Here is a 17,161-nt window from a genome sequence, read left to right on the forward strand (position 1 = left end):
GTCTCCACCAGGATTCGAGCCCGGGACCCCCGGTTCGGAAGCCGGTTAGCATTGCGCTCAGCCACCGTGCCTCTATATAGGTCGTTGCGTGGGCTAATTTGATGTTGTTTATAAGGTCTAACATTTGTTTTGAAAAGAGAATTGATTTTATTTAAACCACTCACAACAGCTGTCATTATGAGGGCTGTGTGTTGGTGAGTGTGTGTTAGTGTATATGCCACTGTGTAGTGTTGTGTGTATGTAAGTAATTGCGTATGCACGTATGTATGTATGCCTGTTACATTAATTGGATTGAACTATTCCCGTCCAGGAATTAGCATCAAAGGGGAGATAATGAAAGGACACAGCTCTGAGGGCGTAGAACAGTAAGTGTGGCGATGTACAATTATCATGGGAAATAACTTTAGACCATCTGGGTTACATTAGACTATGAAACCAGTTATAATACAAAATAGTCGGTCATCACACATTTTATTTTGGGAAAAATTAATCCTCTAAATGGATTGGGTAAATTTTTATTTTATTAATAAAGGATTATAGGAAAGAGTAACCCCCTTTTGGCGTGGTTTAAAAAGGGGACACAATTTAAGTAATCTAAGACATTTAGTCGGTCTTCAAAGTCACCCTATGATATTTATCTCAAATGTGCACAACGTGAGTGGCCAAGCTATTTAACATACGTCAAAGGTGACCCATTGCACAATCACAAGTGGCGCACAGTACCCCCAAATATAATGCAAGAATCTTTGCTATTAATTATGCAATTTTATTTTAAACTTCGCGTATATAAAATACTAGCCGGATGCAGAGCCATAGTTTTAGTATTACAAATGTACTGGTTTGAATTGAATATAGATCTATGTTAATCATGGACAATGTTCACGTTTTTGTTATTTTGCCACGAAAATAAAGTAGAGTGTGAAAAAAGGTTTATTCGTTCAGCCGACATGTCTAATTTGTATTAGACTCCTTTATACTTTGTAGAGAAAAGGGTTTAAAGTTTGAAACTAAAAATAGATATCTATAAAAACCTTCTATTTTCATAAGTACTTCACTGTCACAGTGGTTAGTGTGTTGCCTTGATGAGGCTTGAGCCCTCGAGTTTGAATTCAGGCCGTCCAACTATTTTTTGATACATTCATTTAAAAAGCGATCACGGCAACATTAACATGGATTATTTCCCCCCCCTCCCCCACACACACACCTTTCTCAATTGGTTCAGACAAGTGATAGGGTCGTAGCGTATAGAGAAAGCTAAAAGCATGAGATTGTGCTAAACAAAAACAATTGGTAAAAATATTTCTGATTGCTCAGATTTATTATTGTTAGTCAAATCTATTACAAATTTGATTACATGACTGATCAAAACTACTTGATACAACATCACTTATTGTAAGCATCGTTTTCTTAAAAAGTTATTTTTTATTTTCTTGTTTCCTAATGTCTAGATATTGTTAGCACGAAAAGTTGATTTTGGCTAACTTATCAGTTCACTTTTTGATCAGTTCACTTTTTGATCAATTCACTTTCTGATCATTCTACTTACCGATCAGTTTAATTTCTGAACAGTTCATTTTTCAAACGGTTCATTTCAGTTCACTTTCAGAACAGTTCACTTTCCAAACAGTTCACATTTTGATCAGTTCACTTTCTGACTGACCATTCTACTTACCGATCAGTTCACATTCCGAACAGATCACTTTCTGATTATTTCTTTTCTGATCAGTTTACATTCAGATCGATTCACTTTCCAATCAATTCACTTTCTGTTTAGTTCAATTTCTTATTAGTTCACTTTCTGATAATGCCACGTTCTGATCAGTTCACTTTTTGAACAGTTCACTGTCTGGTCAGTTCACTTTCTAATTCTTTATATCATTCTTATTAATACTGAAAAAATAATTGTATTACTTTACAGTTTAGCTCGACTCCTGTGTCCAGCTTGAAGTTGGAGACGAAGATTGTCACATCTCTCCTCCATGAAGTGATTCAGTTTCTCATTAAATGACTAGCCAGGCTTTTTCAAAACATAATAACGTAATACGGAATGTCTGCCTGTGTTCGAACCCTGCCCGTTTCCATTGTGTGTAATCCTGCAGTTGGTTTAAACAAAGGACGAAATAATCGTTCCTAATGAAGGTATACCAGAATCATGTAAAAACAAAAGACACTATTTCATACTGTAGCGATTTATTTCGTTATTTAGAGGCCCTCGAAACGGGAATTGCTACTATTTGATTTGTGTGGTCTGTCTGTCCGTCCCTCCGTCCCGTTTAGATCTGGTAAACTAGAAGAGATATTGAAAATCCATCATAATATTTTAGATCTTTCAAAGTTCTGATGCAGCGACTAATTTTTTTCTTTCCTTATAGACTATATAAAATTTTAATTTTTAAAATCAACCATGCAAGCAGTTGTTTTCATAAAAATACACCATTTCTATAACTATTCACTATTAATAGTAAAAAATACAACACGAGAGACTATATAGTAAGAGAGATGGTTATTTAGCATATTTTTAACACATTTATGCAAATGGTTTTAGATGTTTTTCAAAATTTTGTTTTTAAAAATTGTATTACTAAATTAAATAATTTCTGTCATAATAACAACTACATTTACAAAAATGTTTACTTTTTTTTTTAAAGAGAAAATAATTTATTTAGTATGCATATAAGTGTAATATAATTTAAAACAACCATTAATAAGTAATGTTTTATATTATAATTGTATAGTGTATATTAACAGTTAAGGTACCAGGGACAAAATACTTAGTTGAGGCTTTGAATGAAAGATTACCTCTTTACACAGCACACAGATTATCATTCAATAACATCAGTTAGGCCAGATTCACATTTAACTATATTTTCAGTTCATTCAATACATATGAATATTAACAATGTAATAATAATAACATTAATAAATCTATGTATCCAGTGGTATCAAATCGTTCATCAAACTAACACTTCAACAGTATCGGCAACACTTTCAATACGATCAAGTCTCTTCTTTAGGTATCGACGGAGATAGGGTTGTAGTTGGTGTTAGTTTGTAGTTCATTCAAAGTCTATGATATTCTTTCTGAAAATATTGAAACCTGACTTTTTTTACCTACCATAGCGGACCACTTTTGGGGCCGATTTTGAGTTTGTGTTTCCACACAAGCTATCTTTGTAACCTTTATCTTTTATACTTTTAAATTATAATAATTTTTTGCGAATTCTGAATTATTTCGACATGTTAAAATTGTTCATTCCAATTCATCACAAACATGGATGGCAAAATAAAATGTGTTAAATTGTCATTGATTGATACAGTATAAAGTGACCATTCTGATAGGCAATGTCGTTGATTGATTCAGTATAAAGTGACCATTCTGATAGGCCATGTCGTTGATTGATTCAGTATAAAGTGACCATTCTGATAGGCCATGTCGTTGATTGATGCAGTATAAAGTGACCATTCTGATAGGCCATGTAGTTGATTGATTCAGTATAAAGTGACCATACTAATAGGCCATGTCGTTGATTGATTCAGCATAAAGTGACCGTTCTGATAAACAGAATGGACGCTGGAGGAACTCCTCAAGACTGTTTAGTCTGTTAGTCCAGTCAGGCTCGTAATGTTCGTCTCGCCAGGGATATCGTTTAACAGCGCTGCTGATAAGAAGGTGAGTACCTTATTGGTAATGACGATAGCTCTGTATCTGACAGTCTTCTCTCTTCTCTCCACGTAACCAACAGCATGTCTCAGCTTCAGGGAAAACTAGAAAAAAAAGGACTTGCTGTAAGATAGCGTATGAAGTGTTGTCTGTCTATGGTCCCAAGAGGCCGTTGGATTTGATTAAAATTTAGGACTCGCGCTTCGACGCTGGGTGAATGTGAATGTGTGAGTGTGAGTCAATTATGTAGTGCTACTATTTTTCCGTGACTATAAGATATTAGAGAGAGAGAGGGGGGGGGTGAGAAAAAGATTTTAGGCGGACACAAAACAAAAAGTTTTATGCATGATTTGGAGGGAGGTTTCTAGGGCTTAATTATATGTGCATGTATTGTGACTAAGTTTATATGGGGTGTGTGATACATGGGATGTGTGATACATGGGATGTGTCATATATGGGATGTGTGATTCGTGAGAATTGTGTGATATATGGGATGTGTGATACATGGGATGTGTGATACATGGGATGTGTGATATATGGGATGTGTGATTCATGGGATGTGTGATACATGGGATGTGTGATACATGGGAAGTGTGATACATTGGATGTGTGATACATGGGATGTGTGATACATGGGATGTGTGATATATGGGATGTGTGATACATGGGATGTGTGATATATGGAATGTGTGATACATGGGATGTGTGATACATGGGATGTGTGATATATGGGATGTGTGATATATGGGATGTGTGATTCGTAAAAATTGTGTTATACATGGGATGTTTGATTCGTGAGAATCGTGTGATAAATGGGATGTATGATAAATGGGATGTGTTTTATAGGAGATTTTAGGTGCATGTGTCAAAATGGATTGTTTGTGATGAATGGGATGTGTGATACATTGGATTATTGGATGTGCGGTGCATGTATTATAAATGGGATGCATGATACATGGAATGTTTGATATATTTGATGTGTGATACATTGAATGGGCGATGCATGTGTTATACATGGGGTTTGAGGTACATGTGATGTGTGATACATTGGATGTGTGATACATTGGATGTGTGATACATTGGATGTGTGATACATTGGATGTGTGATTCATTGGATGTGCCATTCAAGTGATGTGCTATAGACATTTTGATTGTATCTGATAGTTTAGCTTGGCAGTGTGAAACGAGTGAGTGCTGAAAGATAGATACAAAAAGAAATACAAAAGAAAAGGGGCACCCAGTACAAACAAATACAGTGTAACCCAAACATACGATGAACACGGGGTGAGTAGAAAAAAAGATTCGTGCTCACTTGTTCTGTAAAGGGAGGCTAGTAGTGCTGAACTAGTCAGATAATTGTGAAAGCGACTCACACGCCATTGTGCAGGCATGCAGATGCCAAAACTTAGCGCTACAGACATAATAACATCCCCGTTCTGTCTGTCTCTCTCTCTCTCTCTCTGTGTCTCTCTGTCTCTCTCACTCTCTCTCTTAGACATACAAACACATAATCCTCTTTCTCATATTCAATGACACACACACATTTTCTTATTTACAAAACACACTCTTCTAGTTGTCATCCTCTTTCGGCTGTCATCTCTCGGTCTCTCTCTCTGTCTCCTCTCTGTCTCCTCTCTGTCTCCTCTCTGTCTCTCTCTGTCTCTCTGTCTCTCTCTCTCTCTAACACACACACAACAATTTCTTGCACAAATCTTTAAACTTCTCTTTGTCTATATTTCAATTCCCTTCGCCTTTCTCTTCCCCTCTCTCTTATTTCGCCCCCTCTCTCTCTCCCTCTCGTATTCTCTTATATCTCTCTATGTTCTCTCAACTCCGCATATTTGTATTTACAAATATTCTCTTTATATCTCTTTTTTTTCTTTTCGTTTATGTATCATTTGTTTGTAGATAGATAGATAGATAGATAGATAGATAGATAGATAGATAGATAGATAGATAGATAGATAGATAGATAGATAGATTAGGTAGGTAGGTAGGTAGATAGATAGATAGATAGATAGATAGATAGATAGATAGATAGATAGATAGATAGATAGATAGATAGATTAGGTAGATAGATAGATAGATAGATAGATAGATAGATAGATAGATAGATAGATAGATAGATAGATAGATAGATAGATAGATAGATAGATAGACAAACAGATAGACAAGACACACACAGAAAGAGAAAGAGAGAGAGAGTTTTCAATATATTTTAAAATATCTTAAATTCTTTCTCTGTATCTTCTTCATAAATCACGAGCTCAAGATTTAGAACACTTTGTCAAGTACAATTACACTTGGAAGAAAACTTTATAGTCAAATTCAATGGCCTTGGAAGTGTTTTGTCTTATTCAATCAAATCCCACTTGTCAAAGCCACATGTTTCATTCATTAAGATTCTGATCAATAGCTACCTAGTTATGCACCAGTATCCAGGGCAAGAGACTTTTTTTTTTATTTTTTAAAACAATTTTTACTGTTTAAAGAATAAAAGTAACTATTGAATGCGAGAAAGCTAGGAATAAGTATTTTAAATTACACAAGATCTGCAAAGATAGATTATAAATATTTAGCATACACCTCCCATCCTTCCTTTTTTTTTCAAAGACAAAATTAAGAGACGACAATATGTTTTTATTAATAAATAACTGATAGCTTCTATCTAGAGCTACTTTCATGCTTATATATTGCTCAGAGCGCTATGGTCCAATCTAGCGTGAGGACCAGTAGGGGGGGAGAAGGTTATATATATATATAACACTACAACATAACTGTTAAAAATACCTTAGTAGTGCTGTATAATGTGTGTACGCTTTAGCATCGTACAGGTACTAACTATGTACTGTCATATGTACACTGTTTAGCATCGTATGCATAATATATATAGTATCGTTTGTGTACTATCTAGTATCGTATGTGTACTGACCATCTAGTATCGAATGTGTACTGAATATCTAATACCGTATGTATAATATCTAGTATCGTATGTGTACTGATTATCTAGTATCGAATGTATACTAGCTATGAAGTATCGTAAAAGATTGCTGTAAATTGAATTCATTACCCTGAACCAAACATAACCAGGCTACGCCATCCCCCCCTCCCCTCCCCACACACCAAACTACTCTATCCCAGCAGCCTTTTGTCTTGCTGGCCTCTAAACTTCTATAAACCAAACAAACAGACTAACGGGTAAACAAACTTCCTAATTGTGTCCTCTTGAGCCCTATTGTTTCCTTGAGTTTCATCTGTAACGCAAGCATACTGCCAGTCAGCGCGGGGAGGGAGCAGAAATGATGCTGGTGTGTGTGTGTGTGTGTGGTTGCAGAGAGGTGGGGGCACCGTTGATATGAATTATTTCCTAGTTGATAGTGAGAGTGCTGGCGTGATTATACTGGTCAGAGAACTTGACACGAAATGAGAAATCGTTAGAAATAATACAGTCAAGCGGTCATTACACAATGCTATTGTTATACGTGCCTGATACATTCACATATCATTGTTAACACATTTCATTATAACCGAATTTCGAGGTAAAAAGTAGACAGTCTGAGATAAAGCCTCTTTAGATATCGTCTCTCGGTGGCGTAGCTAGGAATAGGTCATCATTTGGGCGCCCCTGCATTTTGCGAAATATTTAATATTTAATGTAAAAAAAAAAACAATTTCGAACACTCATTTGGGGTCCCATCATGTGGGGACCAGGGGGGGGGGGAGGGTTAAGATTTCCCCCATCCCCCACCCTAGCTACGCCACTGTCGTTACTTGTTATATAACTTTGGTTTTAAGGTGCAATAAGAATAAATAAGAAAAAAATATTAAAGGCCTCTTGCATAAATAAACACTAAGTATTCTTATTTTATTACTATGTATTTACATGTGTATCTATCAATTTATTTGTATTTATCTATCAATATATGTCTTTGTAACTATCTATATCTTTGTGTCAGGGGTGGATTTGCTATATGGGCATTCGGGCCAATGCCCGGTAGGCCGGTACCCAATTGGAGGGCAACCGAAAGGAACGCATAGGTGCATGGCCGGGCCTAACATAACTGCGAAATTGATTGCGCTTCTGCTGATGATAACACGGGATAATCATAAATAATAATATATCTTTTTTATCTTTATGGAAATTTGACTTACAATTGTGCATTACAGATAATGTAAGATTATAATTGAATTAACATTGCGTGTGAGGTGTAGGTAGTCAAGAAGAGAAAGTCTCACAAGCTTAAAACGATATAGCCCCCTAACATTTCATTACGTATCTTGTAATCCCCATATTGATGAAACTATCAAAAAAAATCAAACAAATCATTGGGATCTATTAAAAAGAAATTTTTATAAATCAAATACGAACATACAACTAAAATGTTATTTAACCTTGGTTAGGCCAATAATAGAATATGCATCCCAGTTTGGCCCCCTCAAGACAACATTGAAAAACTGGAACAGACACACAATAGAGCAGTGAGATTCATAACAAACGAATATTCACATTAGATTAGAGTAACACCTCTAGCCAAATAAATCACTGAATTTAGAAAACCTTCAGGATAAACACTTGAAAGTAAAGTAGCAATTATACATAAAACACTGAACCATAATCTTCAAATACAAAAACAAAATCTATTAAAATACTCAAACACAAAGATAAAGGCACATACCATATACTTAGACAAATCTGTAGAAATGCTCCTTTTTTCCCTAGTGCTAAAAGCATGGAATGGGTTGCCTGAGTCAGCCAGGAAAACCAATGATTTAGCAGTATTTTAGTCATTGATTAACATGCATGACTAGATTGACATAGAAACATGCATAGAATGTAATCATCTTCTTTTTTGAAGTAGCGTCTTTATTTCATAAGATAAGATTACGTGTGAAGTTTACATCAGGAAGAAGAGAAAGACCTAAAAGTGTACAAGATTACGTAGCCTGAAAGTCAGAGACTATATCTCTCTATAAAACAAAACAAAACAACTTTCCATTTATCTAGCTTTCGAAAGCAAACGACACATTCCCAGTCGAATCATTGAAGCGACAAAAAACAAACCAGATTTGGAAAAATTAATGTGAATTACAAATTCATAAAAATTAAAAATGCTAATTACTTTAGTAAGTTAAGATTTTTTTAAAATAATACCCCGCGGAATGTACATACACCTCCTATGAGTATACATTGTCATTAATCACAGCACATAAATTGCAAATTATGCAAATGGCAATAAAACGAAGTACGTCAAATATTGCTATAATTAATTGGCAATTTGTTTGAAGCACCCAATCAATTCGTATATATCGCCATTGTCTACCGACCATTGGGAGTTCGCCGGTATTTTCAACTTATTCAACTCCACCTACGTATTGCAGTAGTCCTGCCTGTTGCAATTAGCCTTTATATATAACAAAAAAAACTAGATTAAGTAAAACTGCGTTGTTTTTTTTTCTTCTTCTAGATTTTATCTGGTATTTGTCCTGCACGCTGTGAGTGCCAAATATAATCTTCATATATCTCAGGTTACTGCCCTTTTTGTTATGCCAAGACCAGTGTTCTCTCCCGTTGCTACTAGCTGACATCTGGAGTTTATATTGTGTGTGTTGCGCTCATGAAATCTGTAATATATCTTCTATTAGATTAATTATAATGGCCTAGTATGAATTGGTTCAAACGGGCCACAGTATTGTTAACTTGTGTTTATATGGCATGTTTTATATTGTATATCCTTTTAGAAATTGTATATTTCAAGTTAAGTTAAGCCTAATAATTGTTACATCTCGGTAAGTATAAGCTTGATTGTTATAGAATGAGACAGATAATGTACTACACATGAAATAACAAGAAACACACTTGTACAAAAAATTAGCAACCACTATCACCACACACACACAAAAAAACAACATATATGAATAATTAAAGGTATGTAAAGTTCACATGATGATGATAACAGAATACCAAAGAATATGTTTTTGGCAATGAATTCTTCTACTAATTAGTAGTTTTTTTTTATTTAAATCTTTAACATAATAGTGAATAAGAGAAATGAAAAAAAAAACTTTTAAATTAGTTTGGATCAGTCATGTAATTAAATTTGCAAAATATCTAGACTTACAATAATAAATTTGTGCAATCAGAAATATTTTTACCAAAAGTTTTTATTTAGCGCAATTTCATGCATTTTATCTTTCTCAATGCGCTATGATCCTACCACTTGTCTGGACAAGTTGGAAAGGGGTGGGGGTTGTTTGAGAAGGAATGGGATATCTGCTTGAATGTTACCGTGATCTCTTTGAAATGCATTTGTATAAAAAAAAGTAGAAAGACCTGAATTCCAATTCAAGCCTCTCCAGTTTATACTCTAACCACTGTGCCAGGGAAGTGCTTATGAAAATAGAAATTTTTTTAGCTATCTATAGTAAGTTTCAAACTTTAAAGCGGCGACCTATTTCTCACTACAAAGGGGAATAATTCAACTTATACCACCACATCAGTCAAGTACAATTATTTTTGCTTTGCTCGATACTAAAAAAAAAATTAATTATTAACAGTTGAGTAGATAATGAGTAATATTTTTTTATTGATTCTTGTGTTGTTATGTGAAAAAAATAATGGTGCAAAATTTCAGCTTGATCTGAGATTGAGTGTGGGAAAAATAACGTGTACACACTTTTTACCAGACAGAGTGAATTGATATAAGCTTTGTAAAAAGTAGTAGTAACTAGATTTTACCATGTACTCTGCATACCATCTATTTTTCAGTAGCACACATATGTACCATATTAATGTACATAAAACACAGTACAAAATAGAGTAACATGAGATATAAGTGTGTCGTAACTAGATTCTATTTCGCTGTATTAGAGTTCTGTCAAAGACTGTCTACTGCAGTGTCTCAGAGTTCTCTTACAGCTGTGCATACAGCAAAGGTAAAAAAAATACTTATCCAATGAAAGAAACATTGACACTTTTCCCCTAATGACAGTTAATTAAATATTTAGGAACACCTGATTCTATTTTTAGCGTTTTTTTGTCAGCGTGAAATAAAACCGAGATATTGTGACCTTTGAACTTTGGTCTCCCATTTTGATTTGTTTACTAGCGGTAGTACCAGTGAGTAGTGAGGACTATCCTATAGTTCCTCTTATCCTCTCGGTCTGTTTACGCACGTGAGTACATCTGTGTGTAGTAGTTTGCTCATGTACTGTAACTTCACATAACAAGGCCTAGCTTTTCTTCACAAGGGAGATAATTTTGTTACGTATTTAGTAAGAGTGTGTTCATCTAAAGATTTGTTCCCATTACAAGTAATTAGTATTTAATTTGTTCATTTATTTTGTTCATTTATTTGTTCATTTATTTATTGGTTTTGCTTTTGCATCTATCTGGTCACTTTATTGTTTTAAGCGTGATTTATTTTTTCTAAAAACTTAAGCTGTTAATCACACCACATTTTCAGGATATTAAAGCACCATAGTATATCAAAGTGGAGTGTCCATCTTGGCTATTCATGTAGCAACTATGATTAATTTGTACATGTCCATGATAGCGGACAGTATGTAAAATTTAAATTGACTGATATGTGATTAAACTAAATCAAAAAGACATCCATTGAGTGAACTTCTTGGCTCCCAGACTCAGACTTTAAGGAAACGTCCGTAGAGAGAGAATGAATACTCCAGTAAGAAACATAAAGGACCCTGGTATCTTATGGAACCGAGTGCATTGCATTTGACGTGGGCTTAAAAAAAAAGCCGATTAGTAAGTTACTATTCACCACATCCTTCCTATAAGGGGACAGTATTCCCGATGAAGGAACGCACACACACACATACATACACACTGGGGATGACACGTTGTTAAAAAACAACAACCAGGTCATCTTCAGCTCCAGGTGCCTGAGCTTAGGGCACTTTAAAAAAAAAGATATGACGTATTCTTATCTGCTAAAACAAAATCAGCTTTCATCCAGGCCCTGGTAGAGGCACCCTTTTGATGACCTACAGTCCATTGAGATGACGTTTCGGCTTGCATAATTGAACTTGATTTTTGCAAGTCACACATAACTAGTCGTAATAGTTTGTTGAGATTCAAGTCACACACAACTAGTCGTAATAGTTTGTTGAGATTGAAGTCACACACAACTAGTCGTAATAGTTTGTTGAGATTGAAGTCACACATAACTAGTCATAATAGTTTGTTGAGATTCAAGTCACACACAACTAGTCGTAATAGTTTGTTGAGATTCAAGTCACACACAACTAGTCGTAATAGTTTGTTGAGATTCAAGTCACACACAACTAGTCGTAATAGTTTGTTGAGATTCAAGTCATACACAGCTAGTCGTAATAGTTTGTTGAGATTCAAGTCACACATAACTAGTCATACACAGCTAGTCGTAATAGTTTGTTGAGATTCAAGTCACACACAGCTAGTCGTAATAGTTTGTTGAGATTGAAGTCACACATAACTAGTCGTAATAGTTTGTTGAGATTCAAGTCACACACAGCTAGTCGTAATAGTTTGTTGAGATTGAAGTCACACATAACTAGTCGTAATAGTTTGTTGAGATTGAAGTCACACACAGCTAGTCGTAATAGTTTGTTGAGATTCAAGTCACACATAACTAGTCATACACAGCTAGTCGTAATAGTTTGTTGAGATTCAAGTCACACACAGCTAGTCGTAATAGTTTGTTGAGATTGAAGTCACACATAACTAGTCGTAATAGTTTGTTGAGATTGAAGTCACACACAACTAGTCGTAATAGTTTGTTGAGATTGAAGTCACACACAACTAGTCGTAATAGTTTGTTGAGATTGAAGTCACACACAACTAGTCGTAATAGTTTGTTGAGAGTCAAGTCACACACAACTAGTCGTAATAGTTTGTTGAGAGTCAAGTCACACACAACTAGTCGTAATAGTTTGTTGAGATTCAAGTCACACATAACTAGTCGTAATAGTTTGTTGAGAGTCAAGTCATACACAGCTAGTCGTAATAGTTTGTTGAGAGTCAAGTCATACACAGCTAGTCGTAATAGTTTGTTGAGAGTCAAGTCATACACAGCTAGTCGTAATAGTTTGTTGAGAATCAAGTCACACATAACTAGTCGTAATAGTTTGTTGAGAGTCAAGTCACACACAACTAGTCGTAATAGTTTGTTGAGAGTCAAGTCATACACAGCTAGTCGTAATAGTTTGTTGAGAGTCAAGTCATACACAGCTAGTCGTAATAGTTTGTTGAGAGTCAAGTCACACATAACTAGTCGTAATAGTTTGTTGAGATTCGAGTTAGAAAGTAAAATAAATCTTTTTTTTTTTTTTTTGGGGGGGGGGGGGGGGTGGCCGGGGGGGGGACGAACTCCGCACTTGCGTTTCTGTCAAAAATGAAGCAGGCGTGTTTAAGTCTCGCCAGTTTATTAATTCTGTTATCAGATTCTTGTATTTTTTATATCCTAACTTTCATCATATCTGGATTTTAGGTTGTGAGACTTTCATCTGAATGGCATAATGTTACTTAGACTTGGCTTAGTTTTAACTTTCAATATTTTGTTCATGTCAATCTAAAAAGGCTGTAAAACATTATACCTACTTTTAAAAAGTATGTCTCGTACTTTAGTCTGGTCGCTTTAGCGCCTTTATCTCATACACTCAATGGACGATTGGATCTTTACATTTTCCTCTCTATTGTTTGTATATTTTTCTATTCAGTAGAAGATTACATTGCCAAAAACACTGAAGACAAAACCGTAAGTTCCTTCACAACAATTAAGTTTAACCTCGTCCAGACATTGTTCAAACTTGATGATCATTAGGTTGTCTATTGTTCTCTGTTGTAGACATGTACCTACGTACAAATGTGTCTTTAATGCCAAATGAGCGAAGTCCTTGCCGTTGAGATTCATTTAAAAGTAACCGTCTTTAGTTTAAAGCCCAAACATTTGGAAAACATAATTCTAAATGATTTAGTTAATGGGTTTACTAGCTGACTAGAGGGTACAGTTTCCTGTTCATCAATATATTGCAATTTTGAGGTTTATATATTTTAAAAATTAATGGTTCTATTGCGGTGTTAGAAAAATGTTATATATATATATTATTACTACTGTCGTGAGGCTCCAGGTCGTAAACATTTCTTTCAACACGTGACGAGCAAGACAAAATGTCAAGTTAAACCAAGATGCCACTTCACCTTTCACCTATATTCTCTACCCACTCCACCTCCCCCTTCACATACCCGCATGTATCAGGTGCATTTAATTGAAGCATGCTCTCCCTTTGTATACTAAGTCTTCAAACAAAAGGTAGTTAGACGTAGTACAGGAAACAATGGAATATCACTAGGGATGTACTTTAAATAGAAACCAATAGACAATATACAGTATACAGTAATAAACCAAGAGACAATATACAGTATACAGTAATTAACCAATAGACAATATACAGTATACAGTAATTAACCAATAGACAATATACAGTATACAGTAATTAACCAATAGACAATATACAGTATACAGTAATAAACCAAGAGACAATATACAGTATACAGTAATAAACCAAGAGACAATATACAGTATACAGTAATAAACCAATAGACAGTATACAGTAATAAACCAATAGACAATATACAGTATACAGTAATAAACCAAGAGACAATATACAGTATACAGTAATTAACCAATAGAAAATATACAGTATACAGTAATAAACCAAGAGACAATATACAGTATACAGTAATAAACCAAGAGACAATATACAGTATACAGTAATAAACCAATAGACAATATACAGTATACAGTAATAAACCAAGAGACAATATACAGTATACAGTAATAAACCAATAGACAATATACAGTATACAGTAATAAACCAAGAGACAATATACAGTATACAGTAATAAACCAATAGACAATATACACTATACAGTAATAAACAAATGAAAATAAAAACCATATTTTAAAAAAAAATGTATTCATAGGTGGCTATAAACAGAAAGAAGTAATTGGGGATATAATTAAAAATAATAATTATATTCCAAGTAAAAGCAATGTAGATATACTATAAACAGTCTTGTTTTTACAAAGCTTATATCAATTCACTCTCTCTGTCTGTCTGTCTGTCTGGTAAAAGTATGTGCACGTTATTTTTCCCACACTTATTCTCGGATCAAGCTGAAACTTTGCACAATTATTCATTAGGATAGAAAAGACATGAATCAATTTTAAAAAAGTAACCAATTAGTCAATTAATTATTAGTTATTGGTCATTTTGTTTGATATCAACAAAGAAAACTTATCTTTCATTATTCACAGATATGACTAAATGTGTTGGGTTTAGTCCCCTTAAATAATTTTTAACGCTATTTCTCCCTCACGCATTTTCTGATCAAGTTGATACTTTAAAGCATTATTATTGTACCTAACACAACATGAATCAATTTAAAAAAATGAATTAGTAAATTAATTATTAGTAATTAATTATTTAGGGGAATAACTTGTACATTATAGGTAGATGTAGTTTTAAAAGTGAAGTTCTTTCCCTTTGGATAAGCTTGTTTTTTTAAAAGGATTTTTAAATATTTTGCTTGTTTTTTTTTTATCGCATGCTTACTGTAAAGCGACGTATCATTTCGTGTTATCAGATGTGTATCATGATACAGGGCTACCGTATCTTTCCTCTGTTAACTGAAGAGCCTATTGCGTCAATATATCTAACATCGCTAACTCTGTCCGAGGCTATTATCATTGCAAAGTGCCGGCAGCAGATGGTACCAGGTGATTGTGTAATACTAACTTGGCGCCTGGCATACAGTCAACTTAAGGGATGAGTGAGCTGAGACATATTCCCTTCCATTTGTATATTCACAGTGTAAGCTAATCACACGCTCTTCAACTGAGCCACGAAAAAGTCCAATAACTTAAACAAAGTTTTCTTGACTTAATTAGTTCAGAACTGATGATCTCAAGCTTTGTTGACTGCAGATGTTCTGGCAGAATTGAAGATTATTATATTCTAGCATAGACCTTCTGCAGGACGGCGGGGGAATGGTGAAGGGGGGGGGGGGGGGATTCGATCCCTGGACCGTTGAGACCACAGTCTAATGTACGTAACGCACGTCATGGAAGACATATTGATAATAAAGAAAATGTGAAATGGGGTTGTTGTGCAGGTGTGGGTTTAAAGTAGCTCTAGACAGCTAAATAAAACTATACTGTAGAGTAGTGTAGAGAGTGTAGGTACTGTATGAGTAATTATTGATGACATGTAAATTTTAATACATCTTGGAATTCTTCATCATCACAAAATTATACCAATTAATAGTTACAAAAATCGACAACCTACAAAAAAATTCTTTAAAAAAAAAGAAATCTATCAATTATAACTGTGCAATAACAAGTATGTCTCTCTGTAATGTAGCATTTTGTCCCCCTATTAGATATGAAACAAAACAATTAATTGCTTTTAATTAATTGACAAATTATTTTTGGTTAATTTTTTTTTATTTATTCGTGTAATAATTGTTTAAAAGTCTCAACTTGATCTGAGAACAGGTGTGGAAAAATAACGTGTGCAATTACCTAAGAGGACAAAACCCTGCATATTTAGCCAAATCTGTTAATACTGAAGGAGTGATTAATATCAAACACAATAATTAATTACCGGTGATTGATTTACTAATTGGGTAACTCTTTTTTTTATTGATTCAAGTACTGTCTACATTACTCTAAGCAAATGAAAAATGGTTTCAACTTGATCCGAGAATAGCTAAAGGGTGGGGGGGGGGGGAATGATTGATAACGTGTACAAACATTTTAACCACACAGACTGACAGAGAGAGTTGATATAAAGTTTGAAATAAATTAAAAACAAGAAGTACAAGAAAAACTTTTTTTTTTCAAAATTTATATTAAGTGTATTTGTATCAATTAGTTTGGATCAGCCATATGATTACTTACATTATTAAACTAGACAAAATAAATCTGTACGATTACAAATATTTTTACCATTTATTTTTGCTTGGCTTTTAGCTTTCTCAATGTGCTATAATCCTATCACTTTCTCAATGTGCTATAATCCTATCACTTTCTCAATGTGCTATAATCCTATCACTTTCTCAATGTGCTATAATCCTATCACTTTCTCAATGTGCTATAATCCTATCACGTTCTCAATGTGCTATAATCCTATCACTTTCTCAATGTGCTATAATCCTATCACTTTCTCAATATGCTATAATCCTATCACTTTCTCAATGTGCTATAATCCTATCACTTTCTCAATGTGCTATAATCCTATCACTTTCTCAATGTGCTATAATCCTATCACTTTCTCAATGTGCTATAATCCTATCACTTTCTCAATGTGCTATAATCCTATCATTGTCTGTGCTAGATACGAAAGGGAGGGGGGAGGAGAAGGGGGTATCTTTGTGAATGCATAAAAAAATTCACTCTGGGCTAATGAGTCATTAAGGGAACTAATTCAACTTACACC

At 34.4% G+C, this 17,161-nt stretch overlaps 1 protein-coding gene across 4 annotated transcripts in view; it reads left to right on the forward strand.

The window, feature by feature from the left end:
- LOC106070291 (potassium voltage-gated channel protein egl-36-like) overlaps nt 1-17,161 on the forward strand; it is a 45,376-nt gene that overhangs the window by 12,476 nt on the left and 15,739 nt on the right. The window contains exon 1 of one of the 4 annotated variants that reach the window (XM_056007080.1): nt 3,333-3,670. The exons of 2 other annotated variants lie outside the window; for them this stretch is intronic. In XM_056007080.1, the coding sequence (XP_055863055.1) occupies nt 3,623-3,670 (48 nt within the window). In that variant the 5' untranslated portion in view covers nt 3,333-3,622. Of the gene's footprint in view, nt 1-3,332; nt 3,671-10,339; nt 10,973-17,161 lie in introns of those variants that run through there. One more of the 4 variants, XM_056007081.1, reaches the window with a different exon arrangement.

Source organism: Biomphalaria glabrata, chromosome 12 (assembly GCF_947242115.1).
Source record: "Biomphalaria glabrata chromosome 12, xgBioGlab47.1, whole genome shotgun sequence".
Lineage (NCBI taxonomy): Eukaryota > Metazoa > Mollusca > Gastropoda > Planorbidae > Biomphalaria > Biomphalaria glabrata.